The sequence below is a fragment of the Syngnathoides biaculeatus genome, chromosome 20, assembly GCF_019802595.1.
Source record: "Syngnathoides biaculeatus isolate LvHL_M chromosome 20, ASM1980259v1, whole genome shotgun sequence".
Classification (NCBI taxonomy): domain Eukaryota; kingdom Metazoa; phylum Chordata; class Actinopteri; order Syngnathiformes; family Syngnathidae; genus Syngnathoides; species Syngnathoides biaculeatus.
The window spans coordinates 11,440,779-11,465,478 of record NC_084659.1 but is presented as its reverse complement, the minus strand read 5'-3'; the positions used below and the strand labels follow the sequence as shown (position 1 = coordinate 11,465,478).

The 24,700-nt window shown below is 44.7% G+C and overlaps 1 protein-coding gene and 2 long non-coding RNA genes across 4 annotated transcripts; 1 reads left to right on the top strand and 2 right to left on the bottom strand.

The window, feature by feature from the left end:
* Positions 1-551: 551 nt before the first annotated feature.
* On the bottom strand, positions 552-3,537 carry LOC133493367 (uncharacterized). Its single transcript, XR_009792968.1, has 3 exons — positions 3,045-3,537; positions 2,748-2,953; positions 552-2,645 (listed from the first exon to the last, which is right to left on the bottom strand). It is a non-coding gene; the product is annotated as an uncharacterized LOC133493367 (long non-coding RNA).
* Positions 3,089-16,011, top strand: LOC133493368 (uncharacterized). Its single transcript, XR_009792969.1, has 3 exons — positions 3,089-3,165; positions 6,752-6,819; positions 15,889-16,011. It is a non-coding gene; the product is annotated as an uncharacterized LOC133493368 (long non-coding RNA).
* On the bottom strand, positions 3,808-23,187 carry atxn7l1 (ataxin 7-like 1). 2 transcript variants are annotated; one of them, XR_009792967.1, is made up of 15 exons: positions 22,957-23,187; positions 22,718-22,762; positions 19,176-19,280; positions 15,583-15,694; positions 15,165-15,363; positions 14,373-14,761; positions 13,636-13,718; positions 13,054-13,277; positions 12,473-12,704; positions 12,233-12,354; positions 10,677-11,156; positions 10,346-10,556; positions 6,745-6,870; positions 4,299-4,363; positions 3,808-4,045 (listed from the first exon to the last, which is right to left on the bottom strand). XR_009792967.1 is itself a non-coding variant. In XM_061806674.1 (13 exons), exons 4-13 carry the CDS (start codon positions 15,596-15,598, stop codon positions 10,132-10,134), a joined length of 1,974 nt encoding a protein of 657 aa, XP_061662658.1. In that variant the 5' UTR covers positions 15,599-15,694; positions 19,176-19,280; positions 22,718-22,762; positions 22,957-23,187; the 3' UTR covers positions 6,893-10,131. The 2 variants fall into 2 exon arrangements, 1 of the variants encoding a protein (XP_061662658.1); XM_061806674.1 differs by lacking the exons at positions 3,808-4,045; positions 4,299-4,363; positions 6,745-6,870 and adding an exon at positions 6,893-10,149.
* Between the last annotated feature and the right edge of the window lie 1,513 nt (positions 23,188-24,700).

The following is a 24,700-nucleotide window of genomic DNA, read 5'->3' as shown; positions in this document are numbered from 1 at the left end:
TACCAAGGGGGAAAAAATGAAATTTTCAATCGGGGAGGAAATAACGAAGAGAGACAACTCTCTGGACACTGGGGAAGAAGTTTTCAGAATTCCCCACTTAGGTTGAGGAGTCAGACAACATGTGCATGTTTCACTTCTCTGCAGAAATAAATGTCAACAAACGTAAATTTGCCTTAAACACTGAACCAGGGGCAAAAAAAAACCTAATCTTATAAACATCCATCCATTTTCTGAGCAGCTTATCCTCACGAGGAACGCGGGAGCCGATCCCAGCTGTCGTCGCGCAGGAGGCAGGCATGAGAAATCATATTTGCGATAAGAGTGGCAGTTGTTGTTTTGTATTTACATATTGTGAATTATTCTCTCACTTTTTGATGTAAATTTGTAAATGTTTTCAAAGTCCAACAGAAAAAAAAAAAAAACTCAAAATAATAAAAGTTCTTAGATTAAAAACACAAACTATCAACAGTCAGAAAGTGTAAATTTGTCCGAGGAGTCTTGGAGCATCGTTGCTAAGGACTACAACAAGAAAGGGAAGGGGCACTTGCCGGTCTAGGTTGATGGGGAAACGGAACAGTGAAGCATTCTGGGATTTGTAGTATTAGTGCCACATGTGCGGGCCCTCTCTAATACACATTTGATGTGATCTAGAATTACATCGTGGGCTGAATTTGGCCCCCGGACCCGAATTTGAACAACTGGATCCCTCCGATGACAAGAAAGTTGGCTGCCCAACTTTGCATGTGCTATAAAGTGGAAGTACAAACATTTGAGTAAAATCCGATACTCCGCCATCTTGACTGGGGCACTTTAAAAGCTGGCAGGTCAGGTGTGTGCGTTGTGTGCGCCGACTCCCATTGAACATGAATTTAAACGTGATAAAATGGTTTTGGACGCTTTGTGCAATAAATTAGTTATTTTTACATACTTTGTTTCCCACCCACCCCAAATTGAGTTGTATTGTTGATGGGTCACAATGGCAGGAAACATTTTGAGATTGTCTTTTTTTTATGTAACAAACACACACATTTGAACATGGGTGTGTAGACTTATTATATTAAATTTGATCCATTCCAGAGTAAGCGTCCACGTGGTTGACAAGTTCGGGGGCGCTTTGCTTGAATGGAAGGTAAACGTTGGTGGTTGAAACACGCAGGCAGTTAACGCGTGGCGCGTGGAGGAAGCAGACAAACCCACGCGTGACTCCCCCTTGCCCAGCGCATTCCCCCGGCGCGTATGATTGTCCATCTCTTGGGGGGGGGGACCAAAACGATCCACGCGTGACCAGCCCATCCCGTGAACGGTCGAAGAGGAGGAGGGGGATTGGGGGGGGGGGGGGTGCGCTAGACGTGGTGTTCCCTGACCCGCCCGCTCACTGGGGGCGAGGTGGTGTGCAATCGTGACCGGCTTCCGAGCTCGCCTCGACTCCGCCTGCCGAGCGCAGAAGAGCGTTGCCGGTCGGGTGCATTTTGCAAAGCCGCCGCAGCCCGGCTCTTACATACACAGAGGCCGTGGCGCAAAACACCCAGCGGGCGATTTGCAAACGGCGCATTCCGGTGTCGGGTCGGTCGCGCGTGGATCCGGTGGATCACATCTCGCACGCTTTGCTGCCAATAAGTCTTATTAAACTTACGGCAAATAGCAAGTGATGTGCAAATGTCGCGATCGATCCCGAAGCAGGCGAAGTAGAGTGAGCCGAGTGGCCTCGCCGTCGTGGTAGTGGCCGCTAGGACGCATGCACAAACTGATCCGAGGGGGTGGGTGGGGTGGAGCGGGGGTGGGGAGCAGCCGGAGTGGGACTTAGGAGCGCATTGACGGGCCATAAAGGGGGCCGGCGCGGTGACTATTGTGCTCCCTTTTTTTTGTGCCCAAGAGTCCCAAGTATTTACAAAAGGTTGGCCGGTGCTCGCATGGCGGTTGGGCCACGCAGCTGCGCAAAAAAGCGGCAGCCAGCAGCAGCGCCGCCGTGGTGCTCGCGCAGCGGACGGACTTCCCCACTTTTTTTGTGTGCAAACTATCCCCACTCGTGTTTTTGCGTAAAAGAAGCGGCGCGCGAGGTCGCCCCCTCTTCCCGTGGCACTATTAGCACGGGCCCGTCTTTTATTCCTCCCCCGACCCAGCTCAAAAAGCTCCTTTTGCACGGTGCTACGGCTTTGGAGAGCAACAAAAAAGCGGGTTAGCTCGGCTCGGCTCGCCTCGCCGTCGACATGCACCTTCCTTCCTTCCGCGCCGTAGCGGTGGAGGCCCCCTTCGTAGCGACTGCAAAGCGGCAGGGATCGTGATAAAAATCACCGTGTAAACACGACAGTCGCCTCGCCGGTAGCGACACGGAGCCACCCCACGGCCGTCCGGGCTCGTTTGGCCCCGCGACGGCGGTGCTAATGTGCGCCAAAAGCCCCAGCACCATTTCCAAGAGGCGGCAGCCTGGCGCACAGGAACGGTGACCCTTCCATCTTTGCGCGTCCTTCCACCGCACGGCACCGTCGGCTAGCCGCCGCCGCGGTGGCCTATTTGCCTCGAAAAGACGCCGGCGAGGCCGCGTGCACACCCCGCGGGGCTGAGCTCGCCGTGTGCCGGCTGCCCGAAGCCCCTGGAAGCGTGCTCGCCGCGGCCGGGCAGAAACAAGAGGGCGATGACGCCATTTTCTGCAAAAAAAAAAAAAAAAAACAAGCACGCTCGGGAAGCCCGAAGCGGAGGCGCCGAGAGGCTTCCGTGCATCGCTAAATCGCCACAAAACGAGGGCTTACCGTGTGTCTCCCGGACGGGGGCTGTCGGCTGCCGTGTTCGACGACCCGATTTGGCGGATCCGGAGCGGGCTCGGTGCGGCCGGATCACTCCTTCCGAGCGAAGTTGCAACTACGAGCCGCTGCCTTTGTGCACCCAGAGGAGCTTCTCGGGCGCCGAGGCTGCCTCTGCGCAAAGGTGCACCCGCTTTCCCCCCGTCCCGCTGTGGCTGCGAGGAATCGGGGCCGACAACACATAAGAATTTCCCGAGAAAAACAAACCGGACAAACATGAAAGCACAACAAGCGCGTCGTCCTTACGATCCTCTTTGATTTCTTTGCAGCTTTAAGCCAAAGGCCACACACACACACGTCGGGCGCCCAGTTGGTGTCGCCCCCAAAACGCGCAAGCGAGCCTTTGAGAGCACGAACTTCTCCAACGGTACGCGAACACAACGCTTTCAACTGCATGACAAAATGAAACCAAAAAGCGTACACAGTTGCCAAGTTGTGGCACGACACACACACACAAAAACTTGTTCAAGAGAGCAACCAACTTGTGTGGGTCCAAAACGTTTGTATAAGGGTCACTCTTGATTTCTCGTGACTTCGGTGGGATAACCTTTGGATTTTTTTCACGTTTTATATTTAAGCTCAAACACCTACACAATTATTCTGTCATAGAATTTCCACAATTAGGTAAACCTAGTAAGTTGAATCGATTAGTTGCTACTAAGCATCGTTTAAACACTTGACCATCGACTGAGTTTTGTTTTCCTACCTTTCAGGCAATTTATCCAACGTTAAAAACAAAATACACTCAATCTGTACTTCGAGGAAAAGTACAAGTTGGCTGAGTGATTCAACTCCAATAAGTACAAAAAAAGCATTGACTCTTGATTTAGAGACTTTAAGGTGCATTTACATTAAAATTCTAATACATTTCCTATGTGACATTTAAAAAAAATAATTCTAGGGGGGGGGGGGAAATCAAGCATTATTTTAACCACAATCCATAGTAAATGTTTTAAAAACAAGCATTTTATGTACTCTTAAGACAAATAAAACATTGTAATTATGCATGTTGATAACTTGCACAATGGCGTGGGGGGGGCACACCAAATAGTATACCTCTTAACTTTTTGCAAGATTTTCTTTTAAAAGTAGGTTTTGTCATCAGAATATCTGCTCCCATAGTTTTGTTGTCCATGCAGCCATTCATTTTCTTTGCCACTTAACCTCACGAAGGTCGCGGGGAGTGCTGGAGCTTATCCCAGCTGTCGACGGGCAGGAGGCGGGGTACACCCTGAACTGGTCGCCTGCTAATCACAGGGCACATCGAGACAAACAGTCGCACTCACAATCACACCTAGGGGCAATTTAAAGTGTCCAATTCATGTTTTTTGTTGTTGTTATGAATGAACAAAATCTAAATTAGTTAATAATGTACAAAATGACACTCCCAAAGTACAGATACCTGAAAAATCTACTTAACTACATTCACTATTTCCTACCACTTCAATTTGTATGTGGTTATATCTATTATTATTATTTTTTGCAAAAGTACATACTAACCTGTCATAACTTTAGATACAGATGGATTTTGCAAGTGTACCTCACGGTGTGGCTGGTGACTGCTTCTGCAAATAAAGCGCAAAGATTACCCTCATTCCACAAATGCAAAAATACCCAGCGTAAAATCTCCAAAATTGACATTCATATTATGAATGCATTCAGCAGCTCAATTGACTCAACAAACACGATTAAATGTTGGCTTCTGTCTATAAACGACATCTTTACTCACAAAATAGTCGTCTTGTTTCCCCATCACAACATTTTAGGGAAAACAATGTCAAATGTTTGCTGTTCAAAAACAATGCTAACATTTGTTAGCTTAGCTCATGCTAACATTGATCCTCAACTGTAGCTCGTTATGCTAACTCCCCAAAAGTCCAACAAGTTACACAATTCTACTTAAACACTAATACCACTAAAAATGAAAACATAAACAGTACCTACTAAATAATGAACATACTTTGTTTACTTTAAAACCTTGACACACTTCAACTAGCTAAAAGGTTGAAATAGTTGGATTTTGTCCAATACCCTCAAAACAAAACTATTTATGAATCGTCTAATCCAAATTTGAGTCAATGTCATACTAAATGAGTAGCAAAGTGGGCACGAAGCGGTAATCAACTGTAAACCAGGTGATTTAAATATGATTAAACGTGTAATAGTGCAGGTCGGCTAAACAATTTAATTTTGGGGGGGGGCTGTAGAGGGGGAGGAAAATTCTGAATTGCATGCAAATTTTCAAAAACCACCTACAATTTAGTTAAATTTAAACTGGTTAAATGACAGATTATGTAGACAGTAGTGTCATTTTCATATTCATACACCCCAGGAATCAAGAAATGACGGAAGGGATCACATAAGTATCCTCCCTGTGTGCAACAATACATTAATAGCTTAAGTGTTAATAAATAGTTTCCCTTGATACTGTGTGAACTTTCATTCCTAAAACATTTTTATTTGAAGCTGCTGCAACATCTCACAGTTTCAATACAAACACTGCACTTACGTCCAGACAAAAATAAACATTGTACTTAATCCTCGAATTTAAATGCATTAAACAAAGGCTAAAGTACTGACATACTTCAATGTTTGGGGTGAAAAAAAAATTGGACTAAATGCAAATTTATTCAATAAAAAGTTAAAATACTACTGAACTGGGCACGGGCAGTTATTCTTGAGCCTGCCACTAGAGGAAATCCGGTCCCCAGATTTGGAGAATTGCCGGTTTAGAGGCTCAAACGGGTGTTTTTGATATCAATCAAACAAACCAAAAGTGTTACAAATTGAGTATTTCAGGGGAACTCGAACTCCCTTTTTGGTCTTTTCGCGAGGAGGATGAAAGCAAAGGCACAAAAGGGGTGCCCAGGACGATAGACAATTAACTTAAGCGCCAGCATTAATCCATTATCATAAGAATGCTGTTTGCATTGAGGAGAGTGGGGTGCGGGTTATGCCATTTGGGGGGGGGGGGGTTATGTGGGTGGTGCTGGTTGTGGCCAAATGAGGCTTTTTAAACATCTTTTCAGCAATACGCAGGGTGCAGTGACACCAACATAAACATGACATGTCTGGACGCTTTTTTTTTGGGGGGGGGGGGGGGTGCAATAGTAATCCATTTACTTGTCATCATTTTGGGGGTGCTGCTTGGCCTCCTATAGCTCTTTGAGCATTTAAAGTATTCAATATCCTTATCCAATAAATACAGTCTTATTTGCAATAATCAGAACATATTTTTATTGGTACATGTCATGTCATTATCCAAGTCGCTTATCCTCACAAGGGTTGCGGTAAAGATGGAGCCTATCCCAGCTAGCTTCGGGCGAAAGGCGGTCTACGCCCTGAATTGGTCGCCAGTCAGTCGCAGGGCAGATATCGACACCATTTGGTGGGGGCAGCACGGTGCCCTGACAGTTCTGAGGACCCGGGTTCCATTCTCCTGCGTGGGTTTTTTTTCCCCAGGCACTACGGTTTCCTCCCACATCCCAAAAACATGCAACACTAATAGGACACTCTAAATTGCCCCTCGGCGTGACAGTGAGTGTGACCGTTTGTCTCTACGTGCCCTGCGATTGGCTGGCGACCAGTTCAGGGTTTATCCCTCCTCCTGCACCTTGACAGCTGGGATAGGCTCCAGCACTCCCCGCGATCCTCGTGAGGATAAGCAGCAAAGAAAATGGATGGATGGATGTATTCAGTGGTAGTGAATTGCAAAGTTAGTATATTTTAATCTTGGCCTGTTGTACTTTTTTTTTTGAGGTGGTATTTAGTAAAATAAATGTTTGAGAATTATTGGAGTAAATATTCACAAATGGGATTTTAAAACGTCACTAGTAGCACTCTACAGTAAACATTTTGGACACTGGGGTAGGGTAAAAACAGCAGAAGCGAAGAAAAATCGACATGAACCGCACGTCTATTTTGAGTGGACTTTTTTTTGTCTTACCTCCCAGAGGTTCATCGCAGATCCCTTCAGCGGAATTCCGGTTCGGCGCGGACACTTCAAAGATGGCGAACAACGGTAAAGTCTGCAGGGCACGTGGGGCTACGTTCTTTGGTCGGACCTCGTCGTCTGTGAACAGAAGCGTGTAGTCTTTGCTGCCGCTTTAAGGCCACGTTCACACAAACACGGGTATTTCAAAATAATAGCAGTTCAAGGAATTGAGTAATTTCATTCAAATTCCTCGCATGAGGTTTTGATTTTTTTTTCTTACATTAAATATTTTTTTTCCAACTACCTGCATACAAGCAGACATGACGTAATGAGGCTTAAGCCACACTTCCTTTAAGAACACTAGAAAATGAAACTGCAGACATGGAAATGTCAAAATAAGTGTAAAAAAAAAAGTTGTTTTCACCATGTACTTGACATGAAATAATTCTCCCCACCGAAAACCATCACACTTAAGTTATTTAATAAAAGCTTCTTTTTTTTTTGTAAAACAACTGCTCTGACGGCAGTGAAATAAATGCATTTAATAACAAGGCGAGTAGCAAGACATTCAACTTTTACCACAGTTTGCATCCTGAAACAAAAAAAAGAAAAAGAACAGTGCGCTGGTATCAGGAGGAGGTTGTTGTTCTTATAACTCTTCCTTTTTTTTTTTTTTTAAACTGCAGTTGCCAGAGACGTACAAATATAAATTTTGTGACTTTGAACGTGTCAAATATATATATATATATATATATATATATATATATATAACTTGGTTAAAGATTTTGTTCCAAAGTGCAAACACCACAGAAAGGGAAGCGTTAACAACAAGCAAAGATAAATGACGTACAAAAAAAAAAAAAAAAAAAAGAAAATAGTTTGTGAACTTTGTCATTGTTTTAGCTGCATTGTCATAATATCACCTCACATTGGGGTTCCTATTAAGGACGAGATAATAAACCTTAGTTGAGAAGCTCCCAGACTATGAACATTAGGCCGGACGTATGTTTTTAACACAGTGTTTTCCTCCTCGCCCTCAAAAAAAACAAAAAAAAAAAAAAAAAACAAGAAATATACTTAACACTGGGATCAATCTTAAAAAAAAAAAAAAAACTGTGGAGAGCAGTGATGAACATAGGAATGTGAGACCTTTCTTTGGAATAAAATGCAAAACAGTTTTCCCACAAGCTACAGTGGATATAAAGTCTACACACCCCTGTTTAAACGTGTAGAACACAGGTGTCAAAGTCAAGGCCCGGGGGGGGGCCAAACCCGGCCCGCCACATGATTTTATGTGCCCCGCTAAAGACAAAGCGTGTCTTAATTTTCATGAGTCTTGTGAAAATCTGTACCAAAATTTCAATTATATGGAAAAAGTAGCAATATTACAGGCATTTTTGTGTCTGTCTGAACAATTGTAGAAAAATTATTTTCACTTGATTTTTGATTCCAAAACTAGTTCACAAATTTCAGGTGTAAATATGATCAGGGGATTTAAGTTTTTTATGGTTTCACAGTCATAAGGGCACTCTGTGGGAGACCGTATCGACAATGTGGCCTGTACAAGTTAAACTCAATTTTTTATTTTTTACGAGGGTATGTAAAAGTAAACGGTTGAGATAATGTGGTTGCACAAGTGTACACACCCTTTTATGACAAGGATATGGCTGTGTTCTAAATTAACCAATCATACAAAGCCACGTAAACGGGAATCGGCCCAAACCTGCCACCGTATACAGTGAAGCTTTTCTGACTGTGTGCAAACTTGTGAAATCACATTATTTCTGTTATATTTATTTCCTCTCTGGAAAAGAATTCCCTTCCCTGTTGAGTTATAGGTTATAGGTCACAATAATGGTGGACTATTCTTCATTTCCTATATCACAAAAACCTGAGAATGGAACAGGTGCGTGTAGATTTTTTTATGTCAACATTAAATGAACTTTAATACTCTTGAAAAGGGCACTCACGTTGGAAATAGCTGAAATACTGATAGACGGGTCTGAAGTTGAAGATGATTTTCATATTCTCTTACTCTCAATTAAAAAGCACCTGTTGTATGATGAGCTCCGGGCGGTGGCGTGATGACAAACGGACGCGTCACACGTTCCGCGCGAGAGCATTAATAGCATGTTCTCACCGTTCCGCTCGCGATGAGCAACGCGGTGAAGCGAGGGAAGAGGAAGTAACTGCAGGGAGCGGTGATGAAATATTTTCCCGTCTTTTATCTTTCAATAAAGCTTGTGCGTCGACTGAAAATAGTGCATGGATGAAGAAGTGTGTTGGGTAATGGTCAATAGAGACACACTGGAACTTGAGCAACGTAAGTTGGAACTCGAGCAAAGAAAACGTGAAAATAAAATATAGAAAATTACAAATATAGTGAATTTTGGGGCGGAAAAAAAAAAACAGGCCACTGAATTCAAATTATATAGCTGTTTAAGTCCTCCCTTCTGCAGCTCAGTATAAACGGGGAAGATAATAAATACAAAACAGAAATCATGAAAAGATATCTACACGTTTTCAAAAAAATAATACTTTCAGCATTTCTTCTAAATGACAATTATTCTTTTAGCGCCCACCATAAATGGTACGCGCACTCTAGAAAGACGAGAAAATCTGTTAAAATAGCTTAAAAAAAAAAAATGTTTCCTTTAGCTCAGACTTCCACCTATATTGAAATTCAACCCTTTGAACGGCATCATTGGTTAACATTTTTTCTTCCTGTAAATATATATTTTTCTTTTAAACGTGGACGGGGGTCTTAGTGTGGCACTGCTGGAAGCTGCTGCGAGGGAGGACGAGGGCAGTAAGAGCACTTTAAACAGCCATGCTGGGTGTACACAATGCACACGGGACAAAAGAATCCAAAGAGAGTCCGCGTAAAAAGCCGCTTCATATAAAATGGGGAGTAAAAAAAAAAAGAGGGAGGGAGAGAGAGAGAGGGAGGGAAGGTAAGAGGCCGAAGAAGCTGGCTAAAACCCAACTGAAAAGTTTGCCGTTGAGCAAAGATTGCGAGAGGGAAAAAAATGAAATAAATGAAGCTGATGTTCCAGTCCTGTAGTAGTTCCTTGACAGCTGACCACAAACAAACTCTTAAAAAAAAAAAAAAGTGGAAAAATAAATTGCCTTCTGAACGTGGCATTTGGACTCCGTTGTCCTCGCTTTAATTTCCGTCAACGTCGTCCGAAATTGGAACCGGAGGGTGAAAACAAGCGGGCGAGAACGTGTGGCCCAAGAGTCCCGAGCCCGCTTTTGCTGCCGTAAACTGAAGTAAATCGGAGACGTCAGACGGGTGAGGCAGTCTGATTGGTTCTGTCAATAAAGGGATTTGGAGGGAGAGGGTGGGGGGTGGGGGGTTTGGGTGGGGTGACTGCCAGACATTCTACCATACAGGTGTCAGTGATGCAACTTGGCCTGCAGGGAGAGGAAGACGGAAACAAAACATTTCATAAACAGCAACTTGAGTACGTACTTTTTTTTTTGTGCTTCATGTTTACTCAGTTCAAGAAAGCTTTAATCAGTCTTAACTGTTTAAAGCCTGTGGTTGGAGTAAATTAACTTTTTTTTTTTTTAAATTATTAAATGGTCTCTACTAAAAATGACAGCCTACCTGTCTTTGGGACTCGCTGTCATTCCCGTTCCCAAAGAAGCCGTCCACACCGCCCAGCCTGTTGAGCTTGTTGCCGGTCTTCCCTTCATAAGAGGCATCGCTCTTCCTCTTCCTCCCCTCTGCTTTTTGCCCATAATTCAATGCTCCGGAGGAGGGGGCGGCTGTCAGCTCCCTGCTGCTGGGGTAGGATATTCCGGTGTTGCCAAGATCACTGGGGAGAAGAAGAGGGGAATCTGCCTTTAATGACATTTACCGAGCGCCAATTGGATCCTGGATGAGTAAGTGCTGCGTTCCAATCGTACTCGTAGCGGCAGGCATGACCTCCGCCTACCTGTTATTTGAGTTATGACCGCGTGAGCAATCCGCTTTTGATAACCAGTGGTCACTGTAGCTCCAAAGGCCGTTTCCCTCACGACCGTGTCCCTTTTTCCTCGCCGGGGTGGCGTCCGGCCCGCCTGATCCTTGCGACGGCGGATGATTGCTGGTCCAGTTTCGAAAGGAGCAGGAGTAGGAAGAATATTTCCTCTTAGCTCCCGCGAAAGAGTCCTCTCTCTCTTTGGTGGAGCGACCGGCTCTGTGCGCGCTGTGTTGGGACGCTCCCAGAGTGGAAACTGGCTGCGGGGTGTCTCTGAAGGTCAAACTTCGAGGCAAAGATGCGGGATGAGGGAAGGAGGTACCGCAGGAGACGGAACCGGACGAGGCGGTTAAAGGCAGACGAGTGTCCGATGCAGGAGAGGGAAGGGCGGCCCGCTGGGACGTGACGCCGGAGGGCGAAAGGGAGGCCAGGCTCTCTGCAGCAAGCGGAACCTTTCTGGAACAAGACGCACGAAGTCTCTTTACGGGAAAGGAGTCTCAAAGGCTTTGGGTCTGACAGAAGACGGCATGAACATGATGAAGAAGGACCACCTCAAAATACCAAAGCCAATTCAATGTGACAAATAAAAGAATTTTGAAATTCAATCAGGATTAAAAAGTTGATTGACAAAAAAAAAAAAAAAAATAGTTAGTTGTACTAAATAACAGTTTTGTATTTATTTAATTTCACTAATTACTAACCAAGCACAGACTTGTGCTTGCATGCAAACAAAATTGGAATGAAAAGGATCAGCGGGAACCAAATTTTGGTGGCCTCTTTCACAGAAAATATTTCAATCTTCTCTATTTAAATAGATGTCCCACCATCTTCTGCGCAACTATTTAAAACCCTTAAATTCGATGAGCTTTTGAGATATGAATTGACTTGATTTCTTTCCAATAGGATTTTATTAATTTCCATCATTTACATTTCAAATTATTTAAAGACTGTATTACAGTAATGATATGAAAAAAAGTCAAAATTCTGATATAAGAGTGGAGGGAGCTTTGTGTCGCTTGAAAAAGGTCCATATTCTAAAAAAAAAAAAAATTAAAAAAAAATGCACTTTGGTGTCCCAAACTAAGGACTCCATTCATTAAAAAAAAAAAAAAAAAAAAAAAACCTACCCCTGAATAGGACTTTATTCCTTAAACAATTCATCTTTTGTTAAATAAAAACCATTTGAACAAGCAGGGATGTCACATTTATGTGACAATATATCACATTCACCTCATACCTTTTTGCTTATTGTCTCAAAGGTAAGGCGGAGAGAAGTAATTAGTTTATATTTGTGTTACCGGGGGGTACCGGTCTCCATATAGAAATACAGACTTTGTTCTATTATGATACAAGACAATTTATTGCAAATTATTTTGTGGACCCCCAGGCTAAAACTCTTTGAGAACCACTGCTTTAAAACGTAGAAATTCATGCATGTATATACTGGACCAGGATGCTAAGCGCAGATTTTCAGATCGAGTATTTTTTGTGAAACACCCAAAAAAAAAAAAAAAAAAAAAAAAACCACTGACCTCCACATTTGTGCATTGAGGTGCTTCTCCACCATGTTTTGGAGCGTCAGCCTCATCCTGTCCCACCGCCTGTCAAACACGTAGTGGCCTCGTCCCATGAGCCTGCTGCTGAATATGCAAAACTGCACCCAGAAACGTCGGGTGGGGAAAACACGAAAGGGCGAGAAATTACAGTAAAGTGTTAAAGTGGTAAAGTTTCTACGTGGCGCATAGAAAACTTCAAAATGAGTCCATATTCACCCCTGAAGGCTGCGGGTGGACTTTAGAGAAGTGAAAGACAGGCGCGTGGGCGTCTTCGGGAGTGTGCGCGTCGCCTTCGTCGCTGGACAGCCGCTCGCCGTCCCCGCCTCCTGTTGCTGTCCAAGGTTGGGGCGAGTGCTCCGGGTCGGAGGCCGGAACGGAGAAGGGACCCGGGACAGGGAAGGGTGCTGGTGGCGGAAGTTGAGGAGCTGAGGTGGTGATGCCTGGAACCCTGGAAGGGTTCAAGAATATGGCAAGGAAGAAGTGGTTCAGCTTCAAGCAACTTATATTCACCTCTTAAAGTCTTTTGCTTTCGTTCTTAGGTTAATATGCACATTCTGGATCAAGAGACTGACAAAACCAGACTGAAGTCATGTAAACATGGCTTTTGTCAAATCAGCACAAAGACAATAATTGCACTTGTGAATGTTTGCTCCCCGAACAAAGCAGAGGATCACAGCTTGAAGAGAAAGAGGAAATGAGTTTCTCGGAATAATTTCTTCACAATAACTCGCCTCAATTCTTGTTTACAGCATCCCCTGGTGGGGTAAAAGGTGAACAGACAAGGAAGCCAAACCTACCTGGGTATGTGTGCGCTTGCCAGCTTCAATTTCAGTGAGGACAGAGCACGTCCATTAGGGCAGTGAGACTTGCTGGGAGACGCGACGTCTTGTGAGCCGACACTCGGGCTGCAACCGTCCTTGTCTTTCTCCTTCTCCTTGGTCCTCCCCCTGTGCTCGGCCAGGAGGAGGTCAAAATGTTTCCTCCTGCCAGGCACGGCCCGGCGGTGGGTTAAGGAGTGAGTCTGCAGGCAGAGGGCAAAAGAGCAAAGCTGTAATTGGGTAGTTTGTCTTGCTTATAGGGTGCTAAGTGCTTTGCCATGCTTGGTTATTTACATTGAACAATGTCCAAATTACTTTGGAATAAATGTTTTTTGTTCATGACTCAAATTATTTGCAATTATTCACAGTGGCTGTAAAAAAAAAAAAAAAAAAAGAGAAAAAGTGGTCCTAAACACTCAAAACATTTAGAACAAAGGGAAATACCCAAAGTTAAAGACTTAATTTTGAGCCTGCAGCAGTAATTTGCATATTGCTGCTTTACGTAGAAACAAGTAAGTTCATAAACAAGTAATAATAAATGGATGGCTGGTGTGTTGGCACCTTGCAGGTGAGGGAGCGCGTGCACGGCTGTTTGGTTTCAGGGTCCTGGACGCCACAGTGCTTATTTGGGTCAAATACTCTTCCTGTTGAGAAAAAAAAAAACATATTTTAAATGGTTTTTCAAACAGCCGTAACAGAGTAAGATGTTCACATCTATATCTAGCTGGTGCCATTCATATGAAAAGAAACGATAGTTTCACAAAAATGGGGAAAATCGCCAGTACCTTTTGAATTCCAAATGTTTTATTACATACTGTGTGACAACAAGTGAGTGTTGAAAAAGAAATTATGAAATCCTGACGCAGAAACAGAGGGAGGCCTGAGCGAAGGTAAAATGTGGAGGAAATCTCTGAGTTGTGGAATTAAAGGGTGTGCACCAAAGCAGGAAGAAAAGGATGCAAGAAAAGAAAGAGGAAATCTATCAGTTAAACCACAAAACAAGAATCAGACATTTCAATGCAGTTCTGAGACTAGTTTGGCTATCTGGAGGGGAGAGAGCAAGTGATAGAAGAGTGAGAGAGAAATTGTTGAAAAGAGGAGGGGAAAGTCTCCCGTCTGTCTGTCACGGCCATCTTGTCTGCAGCCAAATATTCAGCATGGATGCTCTCCAAAAGTTAAGGAGATAAGAATGAGAGAGTGTGTGAATTTACAAAACCGCATGCGCACGCAGCGGCAGGAAATCCTCCAAATGATTTCTAAGAAACTGGAAGATACAGAATAAATCGACTGCTGCTAACCTGAAAGCCTGTTGTGGGACCTGGAAGAGGCCTTGGTGCCGTTTTGATTCTTTTTCTCAGAAGGTGACAGCGACGACAGCTGAGAGGATGACCTGTGAGCGGGCGAGGGGGAAAGCGACGACGCCGGCCGCCTTTCGGGAGGAGAACGCGCCGGGCTGGTGCGTGTGTCCAGGGACGACGGCGACGCGGAGGAGCGAGGCGTGGACGGCCCCGCGCTACCGCGGCCGTTCGGTATTTTCTCTTTGGAGAAGGCCGCGGCCGGGAGCGCCGGGTGTTTGAGAGGGGACGAAGAGGGGGAAGACGACGAGGCGGCGAGGCGGACTTGTGAGGTCGAGTTGGCTCGGCTGAGGCAGGGTATCTTTTCCAAGCTCACAACAGGAAGAGATACACTGTAGGGAAACAGAAAGGAGGTTGTTACATAGTGCAAAAAAAAAAAAAAGATTGATTTAAAAAGTGCATTTCGATGAAGCCCCGTAGAATCAGAGATTTCTAAGCATTCATTTCTTACACTTTTTAGTGTATACGAGCAAGCCTGAATTTTCAGTAATTGTCGTTTCCACAGAGCAGAGAGAATATATCGTCACAGTTGGGTGGAATTTATTGCTTATCGGGAAAATAAAATCATTATTCAAGTTATTATACTTTAAACGGCTAGTGTACACCATACACGCAGACAATACAACACCACCACATGTTCAATTGTGAGTTTAACCTCCCTCATCCCCCGCCTGCCCCCCAAAATAATATATATGTATCCCCGGACGGGGTGGGGGTTGTCAGTGTATGGCACACCATGACTTGCTCCGAGCCCCCTTGGGAGGATAAACGGCGAGCGGCGCTTTGCTGAAGCGAGAGTGAGGATAGTCTTTAGGGATCCGAAAGGCCAGGGCGTCCTCGGGCCCGCTTCCCACGGCGGGGGCCGCTGCGGGGGCTTTGGCCTTCATGAGGACCAGCGGGCTCCTGGAAGGGACGGGAGAGCTGTGGCGCTTCTCTGAAAATGAGACAAAAATCAGCGTTTACGGGCCAATGTTGCTTTTCTTGTGAAACCGCCGGGCTGATACTGCTGCGTCCGTGTGCGATGCAAACTCACCGCAGCCATCAATTATAAATACATTTGGAGCCAAAGCGGATCAGAGCGTACGAGCGAGCGGATGCGGACGAGCCAGAAGCGGCCGGGGAAATAAATCAAGAGAGAGGAGCTCACACTTACGGTTCTTGCTATGCATGTCTTTGTGGGAGCAAAGGTGGGGAGGGGATGGAGGGTGGGGTTGTGGTCCAGGACTCTTGCTCTCTGTCTCACTGCGAAACTAAACCCCAACTACCTGAATGAATGGACACAGAGGAAACGGGGAGAGGGGGAAGAAAAACACACTCAGGAAAAATAAACACAAGCGTACACACACAGACACACACACTAGCCACAACAGCTGATGAGATGTGCGTAGAACTGTCTCGCAGGACGTCTTTACGTGATTAATTTCCCGCGTGCGTGCGTTTGTGTGTGTGCGGATGGCAGGTGAGTAAATATGCGAGTGGAAGCAGAGGACTAGTGGCAGCTGTATTCGGAGAAGGCGGATCAAAGTCCACGGGGCGCATTGGCAGGACCGCAGCTACCGTCAAGTTGGTGACGTGAACAGATTATTTCACACGGCTCCGCAGATCAGACGTAAGCTATTTTAGTATTCGCGCCGGCGTACGCGCGTGCGACTCTGGGCCGGATCGGCTCGTCAAAGCATGATTCAGACTCCTCGCGGTGAAAATGACCGGACGAGGTGCTTTTTCCAACCCTAGTCGGGCTCATCCAGTGGTGGTCGGGAACTCGCCGTACTGATTTACAATAGATGGACGGCCGCCCAGGCAAGGTCACTAAGACACTCAACTGCAAGGGCGCCGCCGCTACTACGTACTTCTGCCTGCCTGTCGTTATGGCAATGCAAAGGGCCTAGCAGGGTGATGATTGGCCGGATCGAGTGCGTGATGAGGAAACTCGGCTGGGTCATTTACACAGAGAAAGACCAGGGGGTGTTGTGAGGATGGGTCAATAGATGTGGGGTGGGGGTGTTGGGGGATTAAGAGTGTGAAGGGAGTTAAATAGCACACATGCCATTCTTGTGTTCACGTTTTCAAACTGTTCAAGACGCTCAAAATTATTTTTAACTGTTATCTAATGATAAGTATAGTGGGGGTTTGGCCATAGTATTTATTTTGTTTACTTTTTAGTGTGCCAAAAACAATACCATAGACCAACAAGCTTGGCAATAAAACAAGATGAGAATGTTAATTTATAATTAAAAAAATAAAAAAGGGATGTCAACAAGTAAAAATTCAATCGTTTTGGTAGACACTGAGTGAAAAAACACGTTGCAGTAATGTCCTTTTTCTTTAAGTCTATTGATTAACATAACAACAATGGAATGTAATATTTTGCAACTGCACTTTTGTGCATTTATTTTTTTATTTTAGCAACAACGGTGCCTTGATGTTTTAGCTATTTTTTTTTAACCGAAGATGTTCTTCGATTTTTATTCTATTTTATTGCGCCTTGTGGAGAAGCACTCATCATTTCATTGTATGCACAGCATACAATGACAATAAAGGCTTTTGATTTTTTTTTTGGCATATTTGCTTAATGTTGCATTAGCATCACTCACTGATTTTTTTCCCCCTCTTCTAGTGTAAGGACGCAAATGTGACGCAGTGTTAACCCTCAAACCGTGGACTGATAAAAGCCTTGCAGTATTAAATTATTGTAGGAAAAAATTGAGAATATTTTAATACAGGTAATGCTCGCAATACCTAGGTGGTATTTGGTGTAAGAAGTTTGAGAAACACAGTTACGGTTGACTGAGCAGCAGGCCAAAACAAAAAAGAACGATGGAATTAGGTGAGGAAGTACAACTAAGGTTTGGCTGTATTAAATATAATATAGAAAGCACAAGTACTTGTCTGCTGTCCGCATGCAGAAAGTCAGCACCAAACATCGTGAACTGACCAACCAGATGGTAAATGCCTTTCTTAGTGTCCGTGTTTCTCGATATATGACCTCAAAGTAGAGGTTAAGAATGAAAGCAGATTCCATGATGGATGTACACTGTACACAAACACAAGGCCAGCGCAATGAATAGATCCCCACCAGGTGGGGAGGGGACGGAGGCGCCACACGCTTGGGACAGTGGCGCAAGGGGAACGCGCAACAATGGGAGGAAACGCACGGGACGGCTCATTTTTATGCATGCACGACACACAGTAGTCGGTCCTATCATTTGATTTTGAAGTAATGACTTGAATCCAATTAAAAAAATACAGACTTCACGTGCGCCAAACGGCGACTTGTTAGGACGTGTGGTGTCACGCTCCCTCCCTGTCTGTGTGTTGTGTGCATGTTTAATGTGTGTGTTTTAGACCTGTTGTTCCCCCACTCTCGATTGTGTGTGTGTCAGCAAGTGGGACTGCTGCAAACAAGGGTTGCAACGGGTGGGGGTGGAGGCTGTGCAGGAGCAGGGACAAAACAACAGCGGCTGCCGCCAGCCTGCCTGCGTGCGTGCGTGCGTGTGTCCTCACAATGCCACTGACCTCTTTCCACTGAGAAAACCGAAAGAGAGAGTGCGTGCGCATGCAATTATGCGGGTGTCTCTTTACTCTCTCAGGAAGGTTTGTGTGCGCGTACCCTAAACCTTAAACAGACGCTGAGGTTGGAGCACGTGCCGGAAGAAGCAGAAGGAGATCGCAGCCAGATGTAAGCGAGTCGGGTCGCAATCAGTGAACGCCGATGAGTGTAAATCAGGGGTGGCCAGACTTTTTTTACCCCAAGATCTACTTTTCAAGCAGCCAGCCTCTCATGAGCTCCCGACGACAGGGAAGGGGGGAAGACCAGACCTTTTCCACTCGGAAAAGAGAAAATCTCATCCAGTTTAAACACTTTTTCTTCGATTATTCACATATTCCGACAGTCATTGCATCTTAAAACAACAGCGTTTCTTTTGAACTTTCCCCATTAATATCGAAAGTAAACATGAGCAGCATATCTAGCTCGTCTTTACTCTACATTGCCCAGATTGTGTTGCAAACTAAAGCAGCGGTGGTGGATCCGGTTCTTATAAAACACATTGATAGGCTGCGTAAGTACTGTAACATTTGTAATTATGAGTGTACGTCTTTAAGAGTGGGGGGGGGCTAAGGTAAACTCGGGGAAAAAAAATTGTGTGGCAGAGAAGCGTCGTTGTTAGAGAAAGTTCCGTGTGCTGCCTAAAAGAGACCAGTGGCTTCTTAATTTTTTACACTACGTATGTGAATTGTCCCATTGGATGTAACAACCAGTCATCCCTCACTCATTGAATCACATTGCATAATACCAAAAACTGTATGTTATACTTTCAATTTGCATTGGATTTTTTTTTGGGGGGGGGCGCGCACCACAAAATATCTGTGAAGGGACTGCATCAGTGGTGCACAATTGCGCATGTGCGCAGTTTAGAGGGAACATTGGCTGACGTCTTTTTTTGGGGGGGCATGCTGTCCCGTTATTCACCAAGACTGCTTTGTGATCGATGCATTGAGCACCCCTGGTGTAAATTATGTAATTGGGCCACTCAGTTTTGAGGGGATGTGCCTCGCCCAAGGGAAGACCGTGTGTCGACCCCACACAGGGATTTGCGATTGTACAATTTTAACACTACTCGGTGTCAATGCGGGGCATGTACAAGGGGATTGGATACTCAAATGTGGTCAGTGTGTACACTGCACACCAGATTTTTCTTTTTTTTTGGGGGGGTGGGTCCCAAGTGTCAACACATTTAATCTTACCGTAGTGCGTGAGGAAGGCCTGAGGAGTGACCACCTGATTGCAGACATGGCAGACAACAAGATGAAAGTCCTCCAGCACTGGAAACAGACGGCGGTGGAGCATCTCTGAGGAGGACAGCGAGAAGATCACACAAACCGGCCAATCAATGACTTCCTGTCGACTCCATGTACGCACACAAGATGGACATTTTCAAGTTTTTAAATCATCACTTTGAAGGCATTCACACTTATGCAGCGGAACCGAGATGTGTTTTTAACAGTGCTGGATGGAGGAGCGGGGGCGGGGGGGGGGTTGCGTACAAGAGAGTGTCGTGGTGACATTGCAAAGCCAATTTCCGTCATTCAGACTGTGAGAAAAATTTGCCCCCGCGCGATCAATACATCCACACACCTGTACACAGTATTGTGTCTGTGTGTAAAAAAATTCTTTTCCCAATTGAAATGAATGACGATTAACATGTTTTTAACAGAGAAAGATGACACTATTGTAAATAACATTCTATAAGACATTGCTATGTAAAAACTAGTTGCATAAAGTCCACTGAAGCCAAGTCATACACGCTCAACTGTACATTTGGTGTTTATGTGTGCTGTCAAGGGGAGTGGCCTCGCCAGTCACGTTGGCCGTTTTCCAGGCCATAAGTGAGGCGTTTGCATCTTTTCCCAGATCGCAGCTTTTCGCTTATAAGTCGAAGCAAATAAAAAAATAGTACCGGTAATAATAATTGTGTGAACAACAGCTCAAATCTTGACAAATTGTTCAGCGGGGGTCACTCTTATTTCAAGGCACCACTGCGAAGAACTTTCTTTCACCAACGCGTGGCACATATTTACGACGGCAAAAAGGGCGCTCTGCCAGGCCCGCGGCAAGACGAGGTGGAGCTTGAACGAGAGTGGCGTGAAGGAGGACAGAACGCAGTTTCCTCTGGAGGTGCCAAGCAAAACGCGGAGTGAGCGCGCAACCTATTTCTGCAGCCCGGCTCGGAGGGAGGGCGCTCCAGCCGACTTGCGCCCTTCGCACGCTGCCAAGGAGCTGACAGGCAGGAAAACTAACTAGAAAGAGTGAAAGCTGGGCTGAAACATTCGCGAGGAGTTACACGCAGTTCCTGTTTGAACTGAGGAAAAAGACCAGCTAACCTGTTGCGGGCCAGCCTGAAGCCGAGAATTCATTTTTTTCAATGTGTAATCATGGGAAATTTTGCTGAATTTTCAAAAAGAGCAAGGGTTTTGCTTCAAACAGGTTTCGTGACCTTTAGTGCACTTTAAAAAAAAAATGAAGATTTGAGTGAGTTACATTCAGACTATGAGGCCTCAATCATTAGTGTCGAGAAACTGCGAAGAATAAGCAAGGACGAGCTCATTCAAAGGGGAAGGGGTGGGAAAAAAAAAAAAAACACTCCTTTTGAAAATGCACTTCACTGCCTGGCACTTCACTCGCTGCGATTACATTCAGTCTTCCTTTATTATGCTCACTTCTTGGAGCTGGGATGTTTCCTACAGATAATGACGGCCGCGATCTGCAGTTCATTGTGGAAGATTGCGATGCAGACGTAATCGCAATCGGTGACAAACCACGATATACGGGATGAAAAATAACTAGATGGAATTTAGAGATTTTTTTTTTTGGTATTACTTAACTATTGGTGTAAATATATATATATATATATATATATATATATATATATATTTATTTATTTTTTTAAACAGATCACTAACAGGAATTTCTCATTGTCCTATTTACTTATTTTGGGGAGATTTCCATTTCATCACCGGCTGTTTGAGCAAATTAGTTGACAACCGGTGCTTACATTGAAATATAAAAATTTACTCTCCTTTTCACAAATAAAGAACATGTATTATCCAGGAATACAGATTTTATTACAAATTCTTGATGCCATTACATTTCACCCACCAGACTATAGAAAGAAACTTTTGGTTATATCCCCCCCCACGTGTTAAATATTTTAACACACTTAAACTTATCGAAACTAAAAGCAGGTACTTTTTAAAGCATGCCGCGGCACCTGTTCGCAATATGTACCTCGTAGAGTTCTCCAAACAAGAGGCAACGCGTACTTGCTTCAAGCTGAAGCGAATGATTGGAACACGATACAGCGGGGGAACACTCTAGAAATATGTCGGGTGTTTCTCCGCGGTGGTTGCCAGCCCGCACCCACAGCTCTGCTGTCTTTGACAGAGGGAAATTAAGCATGTGAGTGACAGAGTGCGTTCGGGGTGGGGGGCGGTTGGTATTTGACCAGCCAATGTGAAGTGTTTCCCCGGCCATGTGCGTGTGTGTACACGAGAGCTGCGCCTCGGCAGTGATTCAACAGAATGACGTGCAGCGCTTGGGAGTATTTATACCCATGGAGGTGGGAAGGAACTCCTCTGGATGCTCCCTGCAAAGGAGGGGGGGGGGTGATACAACCAAGCATTCATGTGCACACACACAAAAAAATAGTTCTTCAGTGTGACAGTTAATGCTTGCTTATATTTATGGAAATTTTATGTGCACACGTGTACCTACATACGTATGTTTGTATGCATCGCTGACTGGCTGTAGGAAGGTTTCATTCAGCGAGCTACGTATATATTTTTTTTGAAGCCTATAGATTATAAAGGCGGCACAGAGGCTCATCTGGAAAGGGTTAGCCTCACAGTTCTGAGGTCCCGGGTTCAATCCTGGACCCGCCTGTGTGGAGTTTGCATGTTCTCCCTCTGCCTGCGTGGGTTTTCTCCGAGCACTCTGGTTTCCTCCCACACCCCAAAAACATGCAACATTAATTGGACACTCTAAATTGCCCCGAGGTGTGATTGTGAGTGCAGCTGTTTGTCTCCATGTGCCCTGCAATTGGCTGGCAACCAGTTCAGGGTGTACCCCGCCTCCTGCCCGTTGACAGCCGGGAGAGGCTGCGGCACTACCCACGACCCTTGTAAGCATAAGCGGCTAAGAAAATGGATGGATGGATATGTTATAAGGTTGGGCTTTAGCAAAATTGGTTGTACACATTTTTCAAACCAGACACTGACCACAGGTCTCCTCATTTTATCAGACAGTAAAGTCAACAGTAAAGGCTCGTATTTTCTGTCTATTCCAACGCAAATCTCATGAATTTTATCAACTACCAATCCCTCTTAACTGTGCTACATTTATTCTACTTAATATTTGAACTCATGAAGTGCTAGATAATTCCCCCCTTTTCAGTGATATATTTTCTGAATTAACCTGAAAGTTAATAAAAATACAACACGACACCAAGCTTGTGAAAATACGAAGAAGCAATTTTGGGTAGTTTGAAACTTAAGCAAAAGGTCACACTTAAAACATGGACCCCTATTAATGCAGTATTAAGATGGGCAGAAATTGGTGCATTTTTAATAATCATAAGTAAATATATATGAATAACTGTATGATTATGCAACGAAAGAGCGTTGAAAATGTTTCTCACGTCCAAGTGTTAACTTGGAGCTAAAGTGCACGGTGCTGGTACAATAACAAGCCACCACGCAGCTTACGTGACAGCTCCAACTTCCTCACTCACCTTCTTCGTTGACAAGCTCTCCGTGGAACTCCTTCAAAGGCGAGTCTGCGCGGAAACAAAATGTTACAACGAATTCAAAAATAAGAAGACACGCACAACAAACTTTAGAGGGTGGTTGGAGGGGAGGAGGAGGGGGGGGTGGTCCACGAAAGAACACATACATAAACTGGTTAGCATTAGCTTGTTAGCAGTGGATGCCTCCCCCCCCCTTTGCTGTCGCTTTCGCGCTCCCAACTTACAGTCAACGAGACGCAGTTGAGCAGCACCGACGAACGAAGACCAAGGCTCGCTGAGGAAGGTACCCGGACTCGGTGTGAGGCGAGCCAGTGTCGCCATTGCTCTTCCTGCTCGTCCTTCCCTCGCTCTCGTTTTCTCTCGCTCGCTTCTTCGCACGCAGCAGGCGAGGAACGCGCGTGTGACGTCATCTCCGGCAGCCTTCGGCGAGCCCGCTCGCGTCCGAGGGTCGGAGTGCAAAGGTTGCGGCTCGACGAGGTCACAAGTTCAGGTATATATATATAATTTTTTTTGCTCCATTTATCGTACGGAGATTTAAGAGTTAAAAAAAAATACTGAAAAAAACAGATGAAATTCAAATTTGCGACTTTGAGAAGTTTCTTGACTCAAGTCCTGAACATCTTTCTTGGGAATTATTACCCAACAAGTGACTCATTTGAACATATAAACATTGAGACTGACAGTCGCAGTTCGTTTACCATTGCCAGTCACAAATATTTAGATGAAGCCTTTGGTCCTTCTGATCTAAACTTTTTTCTCCACTGGGATAAAACGTCTTCATTTTCCTCACACTACGCCAGCAAACTTTATTTTCCTGAATCACGTCTGCGCATGCGCAGCAAAGAGATGGAATAGTCCATTGCATGGGAAGGAAGGTGGAACGATCACGATATTTTTTTAAATACATCACCAGGGATCCACATAATTGTGCCGTATGGAGCTGCTCTCGATGTTTTTCGAACGTAACTACCAAGTTTTTATTTCAGAGGACAGAACAATGCAGACGTCATCAATGGCCAGACAATTTAAAATCTGATTGGTGAAGTAAAAGGGCCCTGGGCCACATGGCAACACATAGAAGGCTGAATTTTGATTGGACACACACAACAACAACAAAATAAACTGGAAGGAGTGCTATCAAATGGAAATATTAGACAGGAGTGTTGTGAGTAAATGAATACAATTTCATGGAATAATCATGGGAATTTAGGTTGTAAATGTAGGTCAGTGTTTTTGGCGACCATTGATGGCCGATTTCACAAATTCGGGTTCTACTGCTCTGACCTCTTGTGGCCAAAATAAGCAACTGCAATCAATTGAGTACTGTACTCACTAACACAGTGTTTCCATGGAAATATTAACACGAAATATATATTCAAATTGTATCTCAGAAGACAAAAAGTATATGTACATTGGATAGACCATTTGCAGAGGCATAAACAGTCGAGCCCCCCACATCCAGTCTTTTATTCGGCATCCATTGACTTACACTTTTTTTTTTTTTATCAAATCGTAACAGATATGAAAATACACTGGAAATATCCTGAACAACCATCTCAATGCAAAAAAAAATCATGCATAAAATGGAACGAGAGGGGAAAACAGTGAATGGAAAATGAGATTCATGGTGAAATTGCCGAGGCTAATTGGCCCCAATGAGAGTCAAATATCGGCGTCAAGTCCCCCGCCAGGCCAAAATCCTTCTTCATCATTCTGCCTCCTCATCCGTAAGTAATCGGGCGGGAATAACGCCAGCGATATTTCCTTGACAACTGGGTAGAAAGACGTATTACGCACAGCACAGCTCCCATCCCTCCCCCTCGGAATGACACGGATTCGGCCGAGGGCCGGCCCCGGCGCACCTTGCGAGGAATAAAAATGCCACAAAATCCTGACGTTTGGTTTTTGGCCTTTTCGTGACTTCAATTCCCGGAGGACGACGTGCTTAAATAGCTTCGTCCCATCTTT

What these genes read in the sequence shown, in the direction of transcription:
- atxn7l1 (XM_061806674.1), bottom strand. An exon ending in GGGGCTCGGAGCAAGTCATG is followed by an intron (nt 14,762 to 15,164) that starts GTGTGCCATACA and finishes GTTTCCCTACAG; the next exon opens with TGTATCTCTTCCTGTTGTGA. An exon ending in GTCCCACAACAGGCTTTCAG is followed by an intron (nt 13,719 to 14,372) that starts GTTAGCAGCAGT and finishes TTTTCTCAACAG; the next exon opens with GAAGAGTATTTGACCCAAAT.